The sequence below is a fragment of the Sinocyclocheilus grahami genome, unplaced genomic scaffold, assembly GCF_001515645.1.
Source record: "Sinocyclocheilus grahami isolate Dianchi unplaced genomic scaffold, SAMN03320097.WGS_v1.1 scaffold310.1, whole genome shotgun sequence".
In the NCBI taxonomy this organism is placed as follows: domain Eukaryota; kingdom Metazoa; phylum Chordata; class Actinopteri; order Cypriniformes; family Cyprinidae; genus Sinocyclocheilus; species Sinocyclocheilus grahami.
The window spans coordinates 596,013-615,918 of record NW_015505489.1 but is presented as its reverse complement, the minus strand read 5'-3'; the positions used below and the strand labels follow the sequence as shown (position 1 = coordinate 615,918).

The window sequence follows — 19,906 nt, the reverse complement described above, 5'->3', positions numbered from 1 at the left end:
AAATGAATTACAAAACTTGCTCTCATCTGAAAAGAGGACTTTGGACCACTGGGCAGCAGTCCAGTTCTTCTTCTCCTTAGCCCAGGTAAGACGCCTCTGACGTTGTTTGTGGTTCAGGAGTGGCTTAACAAGAGGAATACAACAACTGTAGTCAAATTCCTTGACACGTCTGTGTGTGGTCTTGATGCCTTGACCCCAGCCTCAGTCCATTCCTTGTGAAGTTCACTCAAATTCTTGAATCGATTTTGCTTGACAATCCTCATAAGGCTGCGGTTCTCTCGGTTGGTTGTGCATCTTTTTCTTCCACACTTTTTCCTTCCACTCAACTTTCTGTTAACATGCTTGGATACAGCACTCTGTGAACAGCTAGCTTCTTTGGCAATGAATGTTTGTGGCTTACCCTCCTTGTGAAGGGTGTCAATGATTGTTTTCTGGACAACTGTTAGATCAGCAGTCTTCCCCATGATTGTGTAGCCTAGTGAACCAAACTGAGAGACCATTTTGAAGGCTCAGGACACCATTGCAGGTGTTTTGAGTTGATTAGCTGATTGGCATGTCACCATATTCTAATTTGTTGAGAGAGTGAATTGGTGGGTTTTTGTTAAATGTGAGCCAAAATCATCACAATTCAAAGAACCAAAGACTTAAACTACTTCAGTCTGTGTGCACTGAATTTATTTAATACACAAGTTTCACAATTTGAGTTGAATTACTGAAATAAATTAACTTTTCCACGACATTCTAATTTATTGAGATGCACCTGTAAATAAAGGTGACTTGACTTGACTATGCGATGTCATTCACCAAAACTAACGCATCGGGTTACACATGCCAATTCCTTTTTGCATGATGGAAACGCCTATACTTTGCATACAACAAATTATTCTTATCTGAAATAAAGGAAGATATCATGTAAATTAGTCGTTGTGTTGTGTATTTTACAAAGTTGATGATTACTTTAATAGCTTTTTTAGATTTGAGTAAAAATTATGTGTTAATCTTTTATTAATTACTAATAGGTTCCTTAAATCTTCACTTTAGAATAATGTTACAGGTTCTAAGTAATTCCTGCAAAATTATCTAATAATTCTTTATTAATTACTAATGGGTTCCCTATATTTTCACTTTAGAGTGCTGTTTCAGGTTCTAAGTAATTCCTGCAGAATTATTTGATAATTCTTTATTAATTACTAATGGGTTCCCTGTATTTTTACTTTCCCTCAGTCATTGCCTTACATACAGGTATTTATTTAATGGTAATGTAATATATGTTGAGGAGGCACACATACATATATAAAATATAAACTAAAAATAAAAAATAAAAAAACTAATCTAAGGTAAATTGGCTATCGTAAAGCCAGAGCTGGGTAGTAACTGATTACATGTAATCTGGATTACGTAATCAGATTCCAAAAATTAAGTTCTTGTAAGTAGAGTAAATTACATTTTAAAATACTCGTAATCAGACTACAGTTACTTTTTTATTGAACACATGATTACATATTATTCACATAATAGCAATAAATTATTCATAATTTATTGATTCCCCTAATTCCGCTTTTTCATCTTTTGAATGTTCCTTTCTAACACAGCCTACTGCTTATGTACACTCAGAAAGTCTTCCAGTTTTGTTAGTCAGGTGGCTACACAGGAATTGACTACTGGATTTACAAAAATCATTTCAGGTTTAAGAGGTGTTTCAACATACTGATGAACACATTAATTTTTATATGAATTATCACTTAGTAGGTTATTGAACCATGTATTACTATAGCTTTGGAAGGCTTTTGTCTTTCAAACACATTAAAATGCACAACTTCACATTATTTCTTATTTACATGTAATGCAGACTTTTTTGTAATCTGAACCTCTTTCACCTAATATATTTACTTGAACTCCTGAGATTTTAAAATATATATTTTAAATAATTAATATGACATTTACATGTTCACGATTCTTTGACATTGGTTAATGGTCACATGACATGCAGGTAAACATAAAATATTTAGTCTCTTTTAGTAAGTGTTTTGGCCCCTTTTTTTCAAATTTGGCACACTGATAGAGAACAATCTCATCATTAACCACAGCAAATGTGGTGTCTCTAACTCAAACTCTCTAGCGCCACCACTTCTCCAAAGATTCACTCATGTTTATGCTAATAACTTTTGAATTGTAAGGTCTAGAACAAAAATGGAGTCAGATGGACACCAAAATTCAAAAATCAGTAGGTCTATTTTTTTCACTATTTTTAATACTACTTTTTCAAACTCGTCCTACATGGTATGTTTGATTTTCACCAAAATTGGCTCAGATAATCTTCAGAACATGTTGGTAAAAAGTTATGGAATTCAAGTTGATTAGTCAAACCATTCTCAAATAACGTGCAAACTAATTTGACTAAGAGCAAGTTAAAATGCATGTGAGTCTATATCTCTGCAACGGTTTGGCATATTGAGACCAAACTTGGTTTGTGCTATCACAAGCATGACCTGAGGCTACCTGCTGTGTTTCGGCGCAGCGCCACCTAGTTGTCCGGAGATACCAAAAATCATAAAATTGGTCTAAATAGATTCAGGGCTACATGCCCAGTCAATTGATATCCAATTGTCCATATCAGCCAATTTGGCTGTCAGCCATTTTGAAATTTGTACTAAAATGCTGTATTTATGAACGCATTAGCGTATCGTTACGAAACTTGGAATGGGTCATCAGCATGCTACGCTGAATGAGCCTGAAAAGTTTCGATCTAGCGCCACCTAGTGGTAAAATCAAATATTCACATGCTTATAACATTGTGTGTAGTCAACTTATCTTCACGGAAGTCACCTTTTTAGACTCCTGAATCCTTGCTGAGTCCAGCGATACCAAATATGCCAGGTTTTGCTTTATGGTTTTTGTGCAATGTTGCATTTTAGCGCTTAAAAAACATTTGCTAATATCTTAGAAACCATTACTCCGAGTATTATGATATATTTTATGAATGCATTGGTGTATCATTACGAAACTCTGCATGTACCATCGTGACCATGACCTGAAAGTACTCAAAAAGTTTTGAGACAGTGCCACCTTGTGGTCAAAAGTTATAATGAAATTTAAAATAAATGCTAATAGCTTTCTGTGAATTTTGCCTATTGTAATGAGACTGGTATTAATAGACTCCTTGGGTCATGCTGAGAACAGTGATATCAATGTTGCCACAGTCAGCCAAACTTCCTGTCCGCCATTTTAATTTATGTTGAAAACCTACTTTTTCGAACTCCTCCTAGACCATTGGTCCGATTTTCACCAAATTTAACTCAGATTAACTTCAGACCATGCTGGCAAAAAGTTATGGATTTTGTGCCGATATACAAAACGGTTATTGTTTAACACATTAACGAATTTGCTGGAATGATACCAAACTGTATCTGAGGCTGTGTCTCTGCAAAGCTTTGAGATATTGACACCAAACTTTTTATGTGCCATTGTCACCTCACACTGACCATGCCACATCAATTTGGTCACAGCGCCACCTATTGGTCAAAAAGTAGTCTGATTATATTACCTAAAATGTGTAATGTAATGGATTAATTTGTAAGTAATCTACCCAGCTCTACGCAAGGCACTAGAGTGGGGGTGGGGTTCCTTTCCGAAGCTGATTTCTTACAGAACACACTCACAAAACAATTATTCACCACACAGGTAAAATCTTCTATACAATTTATTGTATTTATTAATATTGCATTTTCATACTACTACTACTAATGCCATTTATAAGAAAGGAACACAACTCAATGCAATTGTGTATGACTGTTCATTAGTAGTTACTTCATAGTTATTTTTCTTGAACATTAACTAGTAGATAATTAATAGTAGTTCTTCTGGAGGTATGAAAAAAATTATTAGTTATTGATTAGCAAACTGTTACTTAACACAATCATAAAATTATATTACATATTGATTAGTTAACACATCTTCCTTAGTAGTTAACAGTAGTGACTTATGTGTTAATGAAGAATTACCTATTGGTTCTTCAATAATTCCTTATTAGTTATGTAGTAAGTAAGAAAGAGTATTCTAAAGTGTTACCGAATTCTTCACTAAACCAACTTGTTCAAAAATGCAGATTCATTCAGAAACAAAACAAGTGGCTGTCTTTATGAGTTATTAAATCATTCACTGAACTGATTTACTCAAAATTGTTGATTCCCTCATGTACAGTACTGTCTTGACATGCAACTGCTCTTTATTTGTAGAAACCACACAAAGTAGGTAATCCAACAGAAACGCATCAAACTGAAACAGCTTAGGGAAGTGTATGTGGACAGACCCTCAATCCCTCGATTTTGACAAAGGGAGCAGGTCAACTCATATGTACACTTCAGGCCACATACCACAATGCAAAATGAAATTTAAAATAAATGCTAATAGCTTTCTGTGAATTTTGCCTATTGTAATGAGACTGGTATTAATAGACTCCTTGGGTCATGCTGAGAACAGTGATATCAATGTTGCCACAGTCAGCCAAACTTCCTGTCCGCCATTTTAATTTATGTTGAAAACCTACTTTTTCGAACTCCTCCTAGACCATTGGTCCGATTTTCACCAAAAACTCAGATTAACTTCAGACCATGCTGGCAAAAAGTTATGGATTTTGTGCCGATATACAAAACGGTTATTGTTTAACACATTAACGAATTTGCTGGAATGATACCAAACTGTATCTGAGGCTGTGTCTCTGCAAAGCTTTGAGATATTGACACCAAACTTTTTATGTGCCATTGTCACCTCACACTGACCATGCCACATCAATTTGGTCACAGCGCCACCTATTGGTCAAAAAGTAGTCTGATTATATTACCTAAAATGTGTAATGTAATGGATTAATTTGTAAGTAATCTACCCAGCTCTACGCAAGGCACTAGAGTGGGGGTGGGGTTCCTTTCCGAAGCTGATTTCTTACAGAACACACTCACAAAACAATTATTCACCACACAGGTAAAATCTTCTATACAATTTATTGTATTTATTAATATTGCATTTTCATACTACTACTACTAATGCCATTTATAAGAAAGGAACACAACTCAATGCAATTGTGTATGACTGTTCATTAGTAGTTACTTCATAGTTATTTTTCTTGAACATTAACTAGTAGATAATTAATAGTAGTTCTTCTGGAGGTATGAAAAAAATTATTAGTTATTGATTAGCAAACTGTTACTTAACACAATCATAAAATTATATTACATATTGATTAGTTAACACATCTTCCTTAGTAGTTAACAGTAGTGACTTATGTGTTAATGAAGAATTACCTATTGGTTCTTCAATAATTCCTTATTAGTTATGTAGTAAGTAAGAAAGAGTATTCTAAAGTGTTACCGAATTCTTCACTAAACCAACTTGTTCAAAAATGCAGAGTCATTCAGAAACAAAACAAGTGGCTGTCTTTATGAGTTATTAAATCATTCACTGAACTGATTTACTCAAAATTGTTGATTCCCTCATGTACAGTACTGTCTTGACATGCAACTGCTCTTTATTTGTAGAAACCACACAAAGTAGGTAATCCAACAGAAACGCATCAAACTGAAACAGCTTAGGGAAGTGTATGTGGACAGACCCTCAATCCCTCGATTTTGACAAAGGGAGCAGGTCAACTCATATGTACACTTCAGGCCACATACCACAATGCAACATGATTGTGACATCACAACAGATTGCGCTTAATTTACCGCCATTCCACACAACCCTTATAGGCATATGGAATATCAGCTAACATTATTTATACAAGTTCTGACAGGTTAACAGTACAGATAATTGTAGCAATATTCGAATGTATTCTATTCTTTATGTAAATGTGGTTATTTAAGAACAATATTTTGGACACATTAAGTTCTCATTCATTAACTACTGTCATATGGGTTGCATCTTAGCCAACAGCATGACTGCAAGTGTGTAAAATATAAATTTGGCAATCATGCTGTTGGTCTGAATATCAAATGATATCAGCTAATCTGTGATTACCTGCTCTGATATTTGGAACAACAGCACTCTTGCTCGTGTGACATTGCTTAAATATCACCTCCTGCTATGACAAAAACAGACACAATGACCTCAGACCAATTGGCAACCTCTGCCCATACCACACCTCAGTGACTACAGCAAACCCAACACAGTAAGCACTTCTCCTCATCCTATCTCAAGTTGTGCCGCATTGTGTGGGCTTGATGAGCGTGTGAGCACTTCCCAGTTCTGGGTTATTTCCAGCTGCTTACCTCACCCTAGAGTAAAAATGGATCAACACATTAAAGTGAGGTAAGATACTATTAAGCATATTGCTCATCCCCTTATTTCAGTTCCAGGCCTTCTTGGTGGATGCCAGAACCTGATGTCAGTGAGTGCGTTAAATGGATTAAAGTCTATGTGTTATCTGTATCTATTTCTTTCTTTCCCTCTCTCGTGCTGTTGTTGTGTTTCTGATAAGGATTCTAGAATGGAATAGACCCTATTAATTCTGTTACAAATAAACTTTAAACTTGAGTCATGAAGGAGACACATGGCATTTCTATGATTTCTGAATTTGCAGAGCCATGCCGTGCTGTCAAAAGGATTGCTGGCTTGTGGAAGCACTCTGGTTCGCATGCCTTCCGTGTGGGATCTGGGAGAGCAATGGGGGCCTGTCAGAAAGTGCCCGCAGCTCGGAAAATGCTGTAAACACAAAACGTCTTGTTTCTTACCAGGCAAGCAGGCCGTCAGACATCTGCAATTCTTTGAGCATGCATTTAAGAAAAACTATCCAGGGGGTGCAAACCAGAGGCAGCTGTGGGAAGGTGACATGTAAAAGAGTCCAGAAACCAGCTTCATATAACATGTAATTTTTAGAATGCACTATGTTGCCTCTATACAACACTATGTCATGGTCCCAAAGTGTTTTTGAAAACACATGACAAACTATGTATGATGGCAGGAATGTAACAGCATAAATAGCAATTAATAGTTTCAATGTGGCAAAAAAAAAAACGATGGAACTCAGCAGGGGACCATCAATGGTTACACACATTCTTCAAAATATCTTCTTTTAATTTAAGTTAAATGTGAAATCAAATACCACACAGTTAGAATTAAAAGTCTGTCTCGTAACTAATGGTGTTCCACAGGGGTCAGTATTGGCTCCACTTTTATTTTATTTATATTATTTATGTTTTCCCTCTTGGTCATATTTTCTCACTTATGGCATTCATTTTCAGTTTTACGCTGATGGTACACAATTGTACATATCTACAAAACCCAACATTTGGCATCCTCCTCTTGAACTCACTAAATGTTTGCAGGATATTAATATATGGTTAATATATGGATGACTAACAATTTCTTAGAGCTTAATACTTACAAATCTGAAGTCCTTCTTGATGAGTCTAGGTCTACTTTATATAAAACTCAAAGGTTCATTCATAAAAATATTTTGCTCTGCTTAATAACTGGCCAGTAAATATTTTAAACCAAGTAGAATGTCTTGGTGATATATTCAATGTTCCCTTTCGATACTTCACTCGTACTGCGTCTGCTAAGACGCTATGGGGAAAACTCCTTTTTCTCCGATGACTGAAGCTTTTTCAATAATGCAGTGTAACTGCACGGCCATTGGTTCGTGCAGTAAATTAAAACAAACCAACGGCTCAGCAGCGGAGTTGCACGAGCCTCTGGCGATGAAGCCCACCAGAGCCCGCCAATATTGGCGGGGCCATCTGGCTATATAAGCGGGCATGTCCCCATAGGGTTCTCAGATTTCTTCTTCAGCGAAGACGACGATCTTCGCTGAGACTACTGAACTTGAATATTCGCCGTTGACGACGATCTTCGCTGAGATTATGGGACTTGAAGCTTCGCCGTTGAAACGCCTCGCAGCGGAATAAGACCTTTCTGCTCGGCTGATCTCGCCGCTTCTCACAGCCGCCTACAGTGCTGCAGCAGCGCCGGTCTTCCAGATCCCCTGAAAAGAAAATTGCTAAAAGAGCGATTTTAAAAGAGCAAATTTTGTGGCATTGATGCAAATGCCACCCCGTTTCTGTCACTGACGGTCACAGCTAGTGCATCTCATGCTTGGGGAGATCCCACGCTGAAGATGCACTCAAGGAGACGGAATATTCTCATTGCAAGGGTATGAGTCTCTCCTCTCTGTGCTCGTGGGCAGCTTTCTTTACAGAAAGCGACCCCGCCCCTTGCACCCTCCCGTTTTCTTCCTCCCAGGAGCCTGTGAGGAAAAAACAGCGGGGCAGAGGACCTTGACGCCCAGAGACGAGCGAGCTCACGCTAATCAATGACCCTGCCCCCCTGTCGCCTACGGAGCACAGCAAGCCCAAGCCAGGCATGGATGCCTAACTCATCCTCATCCTGTCAAAGGCTGTAGAGGAGCTGGGATTGGAGTGGTCTCCACCGGAGGAGCCCACTCGCAACCACCTGGATGAGTGGTTCTTGCCGGGGCGCTGTCAAGCCCCTCGACAACTAGCTACACCATTCTTCCCCGAAGTTCATGATGAACTCACAAAATCGGGGCGTGCCCCTTACTCGGCCCTCCTACGTGCCTCCTCTTCCTCTGCCCTCATGACGGTTGACGGCGCTGAAGAGAAGGGGTACGACAAAATGCCTCCCCTGGACAAGTCCGTTGCAGCGCATCTCTGCCCGCCCATGGCTATCGGCTGGAAGGCGAAGGTCGCTCACCCATCCAAGCCATGCATGACAACATCAGCCCTCGCCGGATGGGCCTACACGTCTGCCGGACAAACGGCCTCGGCGCTTCATTCCATGCCGGTCTTACAGGTCTCTCAGGCCAAACTCCTCCAGAGCATGAATGAGTCCGGCCCGGACCTCGCAGCTTTTAAAGAGCTGTGCAGCACGACCGACTTGACTTTACGCGCCACCAGGACCACGGCCCAGGCGATCGGCAGGTCGAGGGCCAGCTTAGTGGTGCTTGAGCGCCACTTATGGTTGACCTTAACAGAGATTAAGGATGCAGACAAAGTCCCCTTCCTGGACTCCCCAGTCTCCCCATCTGGCCTCTTCGGACCTACGGTTGAGGGATTCACTGAGCGCTTCACTGCTGCACAGAAGTCATCCCAGGCCATGCGACAATTCCTTCCCATGCGCTCTAGCTTGACGACTGCTTCTAGTCGCCCACAAATCAGTGCTTCTGCGCCATGGTTTTTACCTTGGTTCAGAGCAAGGACGCTCACATCCTGCGCTCCGAGGTGATGAATTTACTGGTGAAAGGAGCCATAGAAATGTTCCGCCTAGGTCAGAACGAGTCAGGCTTTTACAGTTGTTACTTCCTCGTCCCCAAAAAGGATGGCAGTCTTCGACCCATCCTCGATCTCGGATTGCCTGAACCGTGCCCTTATGAAACGGCTGTTCAGGATGATTACTTTGAAACAGATCCTCTCGCAAATGTGCCCAGGGGACTGGTTCTTTTCTCTGGATCTGAAAGACACGTACTTTCCCATCCAGATAGCCCCCCATCACAGATGATTCTTGAGATTCGCCTTTGAGGGAGTGGCATATTAATACACAGTCCTTCCATTCGGATTGTCTCTAGCTCCTCGCACTTTTTTGAGGGCGACAGTCGCACCAGAACGTGCTCTGGCTATCCGGCAGCTCGTGGTTTCTTTCAAAATAGGAGTCTCTCACCCCCTCAAGGCATTTCAGAATATGCTAGGTCTTATGGCCTCCGCGTCTCCAGTACTACAGCTGGGCCTGCTCTGTATGCGGCCCCTTCAGTACTGGCTGAACCATTAATTCCGTCCCACGCCTGGCATCATGGACGCCTTCATATCAAGGTAAACCAGGCCTGTGTGGCAGCCCTGGTCCCTTGGAAAGACTCATTGGATGGAACGTCTCTAGGTTACGTATGTAACCATGGTTCCCCGAGGGAACGAGACGCTGTGGTAATGAAGCAGCGAGACGTCACGAGCGGGGTGACGTAAGCACCAGAAAGTATAAAAACGCATCCGGCAGAGCGCAAGTCAGCTTCGATGAAGTAGTGCCTGCAGGGATGCAGGGAGTATGAAAAAGAGACGCAGCATCTCGTTCCCTCGGGGAACCATGGTTACATACAGTGGGGCAAAAAAGTATTTAGTCGTCATGATCACATCACGAAGAGAGAACTTGGGAACCTGGGGTAGATGCCAGGTCTAGGTTATAAAAGCGGACAAAAGTGTGCGGAGAGGACCAGCCCAAAGGCACAAATGTCCTGCATGGCCACACCCAAGTTGAAAGCTTTGGAGGCCGCCATACTCCTGGTCGAGTGCGCTTTGAACCCCATAGGAGATGGGAGGCCAGAGGACTCATAGGCTAGTGAGATGGCCTCGACCACCCACCTACTCATAGTTTGCTTGGTCGCCGGAGATCCTTTCTTTGGCGGACCAAAACAAACAAACAGCTGATCTGCCTTGCACCACGAGGCAGCTCTGTGTGCGTAAGCGTCCAGTGCTCTAACTGGACAGAGCAGATTAAGCCTTTCTTGATTCAGCGTGAACTAACATGGCGGCGCCCATCACCCGGTATAGATCAACTAACACGGTCGATATAAAAGTGTTTAAACTACCAAACGGATTTAATTGCACATATTTCAGATTCGGAATATCAGATATTTCATAATATAGTGAGCATGTTTGTGAATATTTTGAATAAAACAGGAAAAACGAAATAAAAGCGATCCATGTGTCACACAGATCTATTGTGGCTGCGTTGTGTCACATGACAAGCATGACGCGTCGCCATGGAAACAGTAAGGTGATACATTTTAAAATAACGGTCACTTAAAAATAACTCACGCTGGGGGCTCAGCTAGAATATTTTAAACTCACGTGCGAAAGGGTTAAGTGAGGAAATAGCGAGGAGAAAGATGGTCTTGAGCGTGAGAAACTTGACTGAAACTTCTTCTATGGGTTCAAAGGGGGCATTGCATAAGCCCTCCAGAACCACAGCCAGGTCCCATGAGGGCACCTTAGTGCGCTGTACCGGCCTCAGCCTCAGGGTGCCACGGAGGAAACGAGTGATAAGTAGGTGTTTTCCCAATGATTGACCACCCAGAAGGGCATGTTAAGCAGCTAAGGCCGCCACGTATACCTGCAAAGTGGAGGGAGATAACCCTGCTGAGAATCGCTCCTGCAGAAACTCCAGAACTGTACCAATTGGGCAGTTGACTGGGTCCTGCAGTCGCTGTCCGCACCCTGCTGAGAATCGCTCCTGCAGAAACTCCAGAACTGTACCAATTGGGCAGTTGACTGGGTCTTGCAGTCGCTGTCCGCACCATGAAGCGAACCCCAGCTCTCTCATATGGGCAAGGACGACATCTCGATGCCGAGCCGCCATCTGCTTTGATTGAGCTAGTATTAACCAATCGTCGATGTAATTGAGAATGCGGATGCCCAGGAGTCGCAGAGAAGCCAGAGCAGCATCCACACACTTCGTGAAAGTGTGGGGTGAGAGTGACAGGCCGAAGGGAAGAACTTGATATTGGTATGCTTCGCCCCCGAAAGCAAACCTCAGGAACTTCCAGTGTTGAGGAAGAATGGAAACATGGAAATAAGCGTCTTTGAGATCTATTGTAACAAACCAGTCCTCGGACTGGATTTGAGATGCTATCTACCTGATAGTGAGCATCTTGAACCGAAGCCGTTTGGATAGCGTGGTTCAGAAGACGGAGATCTAAGATCGGACATAACCCCGCATCCTTCTTCGGAACGATGAAGTAACGGCTGTAGAACCCGGATGCTCTCTCGAGAAGCGGAACACGTTCTATGGCCCCCTTCATCAAGAGAGTATCTACTTCTTGTTCCATTACCAGAGCCTGCTCGGGGCCCACTAGTGTGGGGATGACCCCGTTGAAACGAGGCGGACGAGAACCTAACTGGATTCTGTAACCTTTCTCTACAATCTGCAGGACCCATTTTGAGATATTTGGTAGAAGTTTCCATGCTGCCAAAAAATCTACTAAGGGAGCCAGCCTCCCGAGGCTGGCCTCTGGTGTTATTAGAGCCAGTTCGGCGCCCTGAAGCAGATGACCGGCAGGGAATGACCGACCTGACTGCTGTAGCACCCTGACTTGAGTTGTTATCCTTTCCTCCCCAGATGGGGCTGTCCTCAGGGACCTGATGATGGTGGCGTCAGGAACGCATAGTCGAGGTCCTCTTCGACAAAATAACGGTCCGCAGATCTGTCTTCTGTCTAGAAGACCCAGACTGAGAGTGTCGCCCCGACCCCCGTTCTTTTTGCGGAGGGGTGCGGGTTGCAACTCTCTTTTTGAGACTGGTGGTATGAGGAGCTTGACGGATGGGGCTGCCCCCGCTCAGCAGCCCCATGGGCCTGGGAGCGACGAGGGAGGAAACCCCGCCGCTTGCTTCCTCGCCTCCTAAAACCTCTCGACGACAGTGTTGACTGTGTCGCCGAAAAGGCCAGAGGGCGAGAGCGGGGCGTCTAGGAGGAAGAATCTGTCCTTATCTTGCATATCGGACAGATTCAACCACAGATGCCGCTCCGTGGCCACCATTGCTGCCATTGAACGGCCAATGGCTCTGGACGTTTCTTTGGTGGCTCGGAGGGACAAATCTGTGGCCCAACGCAGTTCAGCTACCACGTCGGATTCCTCCTCTCCCCTGTCATCCAGGTCCCTGAGCAGGTCAGCCTGGCATGCATGTAACACCGCCATGGTGTGCAATCATGCGCCAGCCTGACCTGCCGCCGTATAAGCTTTCCCAACCAGACTAGATGTCAGCTTAACAGGCCTGGTGGGACGCTTCGGGGCCTTCAGGGACGATGCTGAGGATGGGGAGAGATAGCTTGCGAGCGTCTGCTCCACCATTGGCATCGCCCCATATCCCTTCTCATTCAGCCCCACGATGTTGGAATAATTAGAGACTGTGGGGCTGTAGATACGGGATGAATACGGTTTCTCCCATGATCTTGACACTTCGGCATGGAGATCGGGAAAAAACGGAAGGCCCCGTCGTGAAGGCTGTGATCTAGCCCTCAGGAAACGCTCTTTGGTTGGTCTTTGCCTACCTGCGCTCTTGGCCCTCATGGAGTGCCGAAGCTCTATGTTTTATTCCTGGAACGTTTACTTATGGCTGGGCTGACCTCTATGAGTTTAACCCTATTACCTCCTGCAGGGTTTCCCTGCAAAATCACTTGTTCTTCTGAGCCCCTTGTGGTGCTTAAGGCAAGTATAAGTCATTCCTCTAAGTATAGCACGGCGGGATTGTACTGGTTCCCCATAGCGTCTTAGCAGACGCAGTACGAGTGAAGTATCGAAAGGGAACCTACTCAGTTACAAACATAACCTCGGTTCCCTGAGATACGGGAACGAGTACTGCATACTTAGCCGTGCTATACAGCTGCACGACTCAATTGTCGCTTCAGTCAAAGTACCCTGAGAATCCTATGGCGACATGCCAGCTTATATAGCCAGATGCCCATATATCGACAGCTCTGCTGCCGAGCCATTGGATCGTTTTTAATTTACTGCACGAACCAATGGCCGTGCAGTTACACTGCATTATTGAAAAAGCTTACCAGTCACCAGAGAAAAAAGTTTTCCCCATAGCGTCTTAGCAGACGCAGTACTCGTTCCCGTATCTCAGGGAACCGAGGTTATGTTTGTAAGGAAACAAGGCAGGCAGATGAGAGTGCACGGCTCGAGAATACTCAAAGCCACGCACTCACACAAAAACAGGACATGTTTTAATTTACTGCACGAACCAATGGCCGTGCAGGTACACTGCATTATTGAAAAAGCTTCAGTCACCAGAGAAAAAAGTTTTCCCCATAGCGTCTTAGCAGACGCAGTACTCGTTCCCGTATCTCAGGGAACCGAGGTTATGTTTGTAAGGAAACAAGGCAGGCAGATGAGAGTGCACGGCTCGAGAATACTCAAAGCCACGCACTCACACAAAAACAGGACATGACGGGAGTGTCAGGGCTCTGTCACCAAATCATGAATAACACTAGACCGAAGTTACAGAACCCTGACACTTTTATGGTCTTTTTGTGGTTTTTGGAGCAAGACAGTGGTCACTATAATATTCTTTAGGATTTTCTACTTTTGTTTTCCATGGAAGAGAGAAAAATGATGGTTTGCACCACAGCTCTGACAAAAAAAGTAAGACATGTCAAAAATCTAAACACGGCATAACAATGCACTTCAATCAGCACTCCTAATGGCACACCCTGGTTAAGCAGAATGGAGGTGATTTAATTCTGTCTTGTTAAGACATGTTGCTCACATCCTTTGTAAAAACAATGTCGGTTCACAAGTTTGAAGGCCCTGCATCAAATATGTTCTCATTACCCATATTCCAAAATAATGTCTGCTATTCACATTCACTTCACATACAAACAACAGGCAATGTGCTTGATATCTTGATTACATTTATGGACATCATCAGTCACTGAAGATTTGTCAGCTGTTTTAAATGACTTCCAGGCATTCTTCCAAGTTGTTTTCTCTTTTGGACAGACCAAAAGCCTTCTCTAGCACTTAAACTCCTACTGAGTTCCATCCACAGGACAATAAAAGTAAAGAGAGAGGGATTAGGGTAATGATTAATGTCTGTAGTGATTTTTACGGTAACATGGGGACCGTGTTACGGTAACAGACCATGGCCCCATATGGAAGTGGTTAGCCTGGAGCAATGACAGGGCTTTCCAGGAATATATCAGGGCCTCAGTCCGATCGCACGTGACAGCCAGGGTTCAAGAGATAGCTATACAGTACACACACACACACACAACAGATGCTCTCACGCATGCACACACAGAGATCCTAGCAATGTACATGCAATGTATACAAATACATACAGGTGCCGGCACATCATCAAAGACACACATGTGCACATATGACTATGTTAAAAATGACAAAATCATGGTCTAGCATTGTGGTGCATATGGCATATGCTTAGATACGTTACACGGTGGTCCTTATGTGTGTGCAATTTGAGTTCAAATCTGTCTTCCATAATTTTCTGTTCACACCTCTTCCCTTTTCTCAATATTTTCTTAACACATCCCATTTGGCCTATTCTGTTAACTATTAAAAATCCAATAAATATTCCCATAAGGATTTTATTTAATTTTAGATTAAGATATATTTATGTTTTAGGGGACATGTGGACACAACTTTTTTATTTCTACTGTAAGTGAGCTGTAAGTCTTAAAGGGGTCATATGATGCGATTTAAATTTTCCTTTCTCTTTGGAGTGATACAAGCTCTTGGTGCATATAGAAGATCTGTAAAGTTGCAAAGACTAAAGTCTAAAATCCAAAGAGATATTCTTTATAAAAGTTAAGAGTCAGCCACACCTACCTAAAACGGCTCGTTCTAACACGCCCCCCCATACCTATGTCACTATGTGGGAAGATTTGTATAACGCCGCCCAAATGTTCACGCAAAGAAAGAAGGCGTAACTTTTATTCTCACTGTAGTATTGTTGTTGCCGCCGCCATGTCGTGAAGGCGCTGTGTGCTTTGTTGTGAACGCGAAACTCCTTTGTTTGGCCTTCCAAAAGAGGACGATATCCGCTTCGTCATGCCTGGAGCTGATCCGTGCTGGTCGCTGAGGAAATACTTCATCTTAGTGCTGTGGATCGCCGGATCGGCTTTCACCGTGGATGAAGCGGAGTCCAGCCCGGGGTCGTCACATGTGGTTGCCGCAGGCATTACAATATGGTAAGGGATATAACATTTCCGTCGCACGCTTGAGGAATTCGACCAATCACAACGCACTGGATAGCTGGCCAATCAGAGCACACCTCGCTTTTTCAGACCGATGAACTTTGTAAAAATCGACGCATTTCAGAAAGGCGGGGCATAGAGGAGAAATAATAATGTACAGTATGTGGAAAATAATGTGTTTTTTGAACTGTAAACCGCATAAACACATTTCATTACACCAAATACACAAAATAATGTTCTTTTTAGCAACATCATATGACCCCTTTAAGAATAAGAATATATGAGTAGAGGAAGTGATACATTTCTTTGGAAACCAGTGTCTAGACAAACATTAAATCAATACACCACACTGAACTGCATTTCAGCATGTTCGAAATTACAACAACACCCATGTTGTCCTAACAGTAACATCTACAAATCGAATAAAAAAATCTTTGAGAGGCCTTTTTCAAATAACACAAAATAAAAATGTATTCCTGTCACTTTTTACCCAACCTTCATGTTGTTCCAACCCAGTGTGAGTTTAATTTCTCCATGGAACAGAGAAAGAATTATATTTTTTTAAGAATCTTTCTGTAACTCTTTTCCATAAATGAGAGTCCATGACACCAGTTGTCAAATTCCTCAAAAACCATAAATGAATAAAAAAAATGCTTTCTGGGATGAACAGACTGAAATCTAAGCCATCTTTCCCTCTCTAAAACATAATTTGCAATTGCATTTATGCATTTTTGCATTCATGCATGCATTTTTTTTGTGTGACTACTTTTATGCCAAAAAAAGAAGAAAAAAAATTGGACTACCAATACTTTTATGGTCACTATGAACTAATGCTTTATGAAGATTAGTTGCATAAATATTCTTCAGAATTTATCTGAGAGATAATTATGTTGGGTTGGAATGACATAGGGGTGAGTAAATAATGTCAGCGTTTCCATTTTTGAGTAAACTATTGCTTAAAAAGAGAAAGGAATGAGAACAAAGGGTCTCTTACATATTTGCCTGAGGGCTGACACTGAGGTAAGGAGCCAGAGCTGAGCGTAGGGGAACTCGCAGGGCTGCAGAGCTCAGGAAAGGGGTTGGGGATGGCAGGTAGAGAGGACGTTCGGTACTGTTGTTCCTCTTCCTGAAGTTTTCTGGAGGAATAAAGAAAAATATTAGATTTAGGGTTACATTACAGACATGAAATGTAGAAAAAGAAACTTGTCTCGCAACCTTTCACTGAGGGAATGACTGTCGGCCTACAATGGCTGGTGGCTTTGGGCAGCATTAGCATTTTGGGCCATTTTTTGAAGTCAGTAGATGGGAGTCCTTTTGAAGTGGGGACTTCAGAGAAAGACTGAAACATACGCACAGACATTCATGCCGTAGATTTGAAAGCATGAAGGAGTGTGTGATATGGAATTCAGAGCTGAACTCAAGTCTGAACAATAACCTCTGAATGAACCTTAGCTTGAGTGAACCCTCGTTCATGAGCTCGTTATGCTCAACTTCCTGCTCTGATCCACAGCTGAGAGGGAAAAACACGCTCACCAAATGGAACCATTTATTTGGTACAAAAGAGCAATGGAAAAACAGGAACACCACTCTTGATGGAAACAAAGGAAGTCAAGCTGAAAAAGATTGTAGTGTTGTTTTGGAAATTTCTTTGAAGTTTTAATTTAATTTGCACTGCTTTCATTATTTATTTGAACAAAATGTGCTGTGCGCATATAAAGTGCATCCCAAAAGTATTTGGACACTTATTGTATGCTATGTTTAAAAATGTCTGTTAGATTATTTTTCTTTTGTTTAGCTGTTAAATAGCACAATAACAATGCAAGTATCATCTGAAAAGTAAAATTTTTACTAACTAACTTCACTTTTCTCATCAATTTTCATGACTTTTGAGCAATTGGTCCCAAGATGATTTTTAGTGTATGTATGAAGTCACTAGCAACTTGTTCCCTTAATGTTTAACAGTCATCAACTGTCAAATATATTTTGTCTTCAATCATGAACTCTGCATCGATTGTTTTATAATTCAGACCAATTAACTTCTTAACTCTTTCCCTGCCGGCTAAAAAAAAAAAAAAGTTAAATAATAAAAAAAAAAGAAAAAGAGGTTGCCAGCTACCGCCATCAGTTTTGGTAATTTTCACTAAATTTCAATGCCCCCCAGAACAGAGCCTCTGCTTTATTTCAGATTTACGCAATTTAATTAATAGTAAAATTACATCAAATTGAATTGAATAATCCTTACTTGTTTTAATTGAATAATTGAACAATCCTTAATCAGTTATTCAATTGAAATACATAAGGATTATTCAATAAAATTCTTTGAATTTTACTATTAATTAAATTGTGAAAATCTTAAAAAAAATAAAACTTACATTTATTTATTTATTGAGAGTACTTACATAACTACAAAACTCAAAAAATGTGCCTATATTTACAAATCGCTGCAGTTTCTAGTTGAAATGAACACTAGAGGCAGGCAGTAAAACTCTGAAAACTTTTATTCCTTTTCACACAAAGTATGATTTACAGGGCCAGTGCCTAATGTGCCTAACTTCGCACAGTTCCTTGCATAATATGTAATGACTTCAGAACGAAAATATCATGCTGCTAGATTTGAAAACTGATCATTTTGAACATTAGCATCGCAGATACAGCTTCACATGTATGGGTTTTCAAACTCAGTAGCTCAAGCGATATGGCGTTGAAACTACGGTTCGATCAAACTGTCATATAAGGAAGTTAAAATAGGATGGTTGCATCAGTGAATGTGTTATTATATCACTTTTGCATTCGTTAACATTGTCGGGTAGGTTAAGAGTTGAGTTTGGTGTAGGGGGGATTTCCAACACGATACAGCATTAAACTTTTAGCAACACTCCCGTCGCAAAAAATGCAGTAAGGTACATAATATCGATGCTGCAGAAATGTCACCACAAGCACGTATTTCCAATTAGCCTGGGTTGTCTTTTTTTATCAACACTTCAATCTAGGTAAGTTTCATGAAAAAAAAAAAAGTGACATTTTGAACAAAAAGCCGAGAAAATCCCATCTTTTTCAAAGACTACATCCGGATTGGATTCAGAATGATGATCAAAACACAGATGGAGCAGATTGCTTCCAATCAACACCCCAGAGTTTCCACGGTACCATATCCTGGGTCAACATTTCATTTTGTAGCATTAGGCAGTTTTGACTTATATGCTGTTTAATGCTTGATGATCACGTTTTACATATGCATCTGATTACATAAGCAGTCACTTGTTTCTACTTCTTCTTTGCCTGTGTTTGATTCAGAGCTAAAATATGGAAAGCCATTAAAAGTGTTAATGGTAAACATCTTGCTTTGAAATTGTGTTATCTTTCTTTAAAATAAACGCAACTTTTATGTGCATATATGTGCAGGGTTTTTACCTGACAGCAAGGATGTGCATGGGCTGGGACCGGTGCAGTCTCTGGTGTGGGGAGGTGGGCTGGGCGTGTGTATGATAGGCGGCGTGGCGGGGCAGCTGGCCGTTGTGCAGCAGTGGAGTGGATTCAGTCTGCACACTGCAAGAAGTATACAGACTCTCAAAGGATGAGTTCATGTCATTCACCAGAGCCTCCAGATCCACGTCATCCTCTTGCAGGGAGAGAAAGAGTAAGAAAAAACACTATCAGACATACTATACATCAAGTCTGTTAGATAATTAGTTTACTTTTATCAGACAAGTATAAAATGTTCACTAAATCAGACAAGTATAAAATGTTCACTGTTGTCGTATCAAGCTAAATCATAATGTGCCATCCTTCTGCAAGAAGTCCCAACATGTGATCTAATATAATTATTTGTCCTCTGCAGGTGCTGAGCAGTGATATGGAGAACAGGTGTTTTATGTCACAGCCATTATTATTCAGGGTATTTTATCATGCCTGTAACATAATATTAAGCAAACAGTATCTTGGACTGGAACTATCACAGACAATTTATTAACATTCAGAGATGCATTTCATGATTACACCACTAGAGGGCAATTTAATACACTCACATACTGTAGTGTAGTCTCACACTCTAAACCTTTTTAATCGTATCTGAACTCAAATATGCACCTATTTTTATTTGTTCTATGCTTTACATGGCATCCTATGTGTACCTGTGCCCACTGAAAGACCTTTTCTGAAAACCCATCAAATAATCAGCTAATCCCTATGTATTAATAGA

At 41.4% G+C, this 19,906-nt stretch overlaps 1 protein-coding gene across 3 annotated transcripts in view; it reads right to left on the bottom strand.

The window, feature by feature from the left end:
- The window catches only part of LOC107601668 (growth factor receptor-bound protein 10-like), a 108,159-nt gene that overhangs the window by 38,944 nt on the left and 49,309 nt on the right, over window positions 1-19,906 (bottom strand). For all 3 annotated transcript variants that reach the window (XM_016293924.1, XM_016293923.1, XM_016293922.1), the window contains 2 exons: window positions 19,120-19,327; window positions 16,703-16,844 (listed from right to left, as the gene is read on the bottom strand). In XM_016293924.1, coding sequence (XP_016149410.1) covers window positions 16,703-16,844; window positions 19,120-19,327 — 350 coding nt within the window. The remainder of the gene's footprint in view (window positions 1-16,702; window positions 16,845-19,119; window positions 19,328-19,906) is intronic.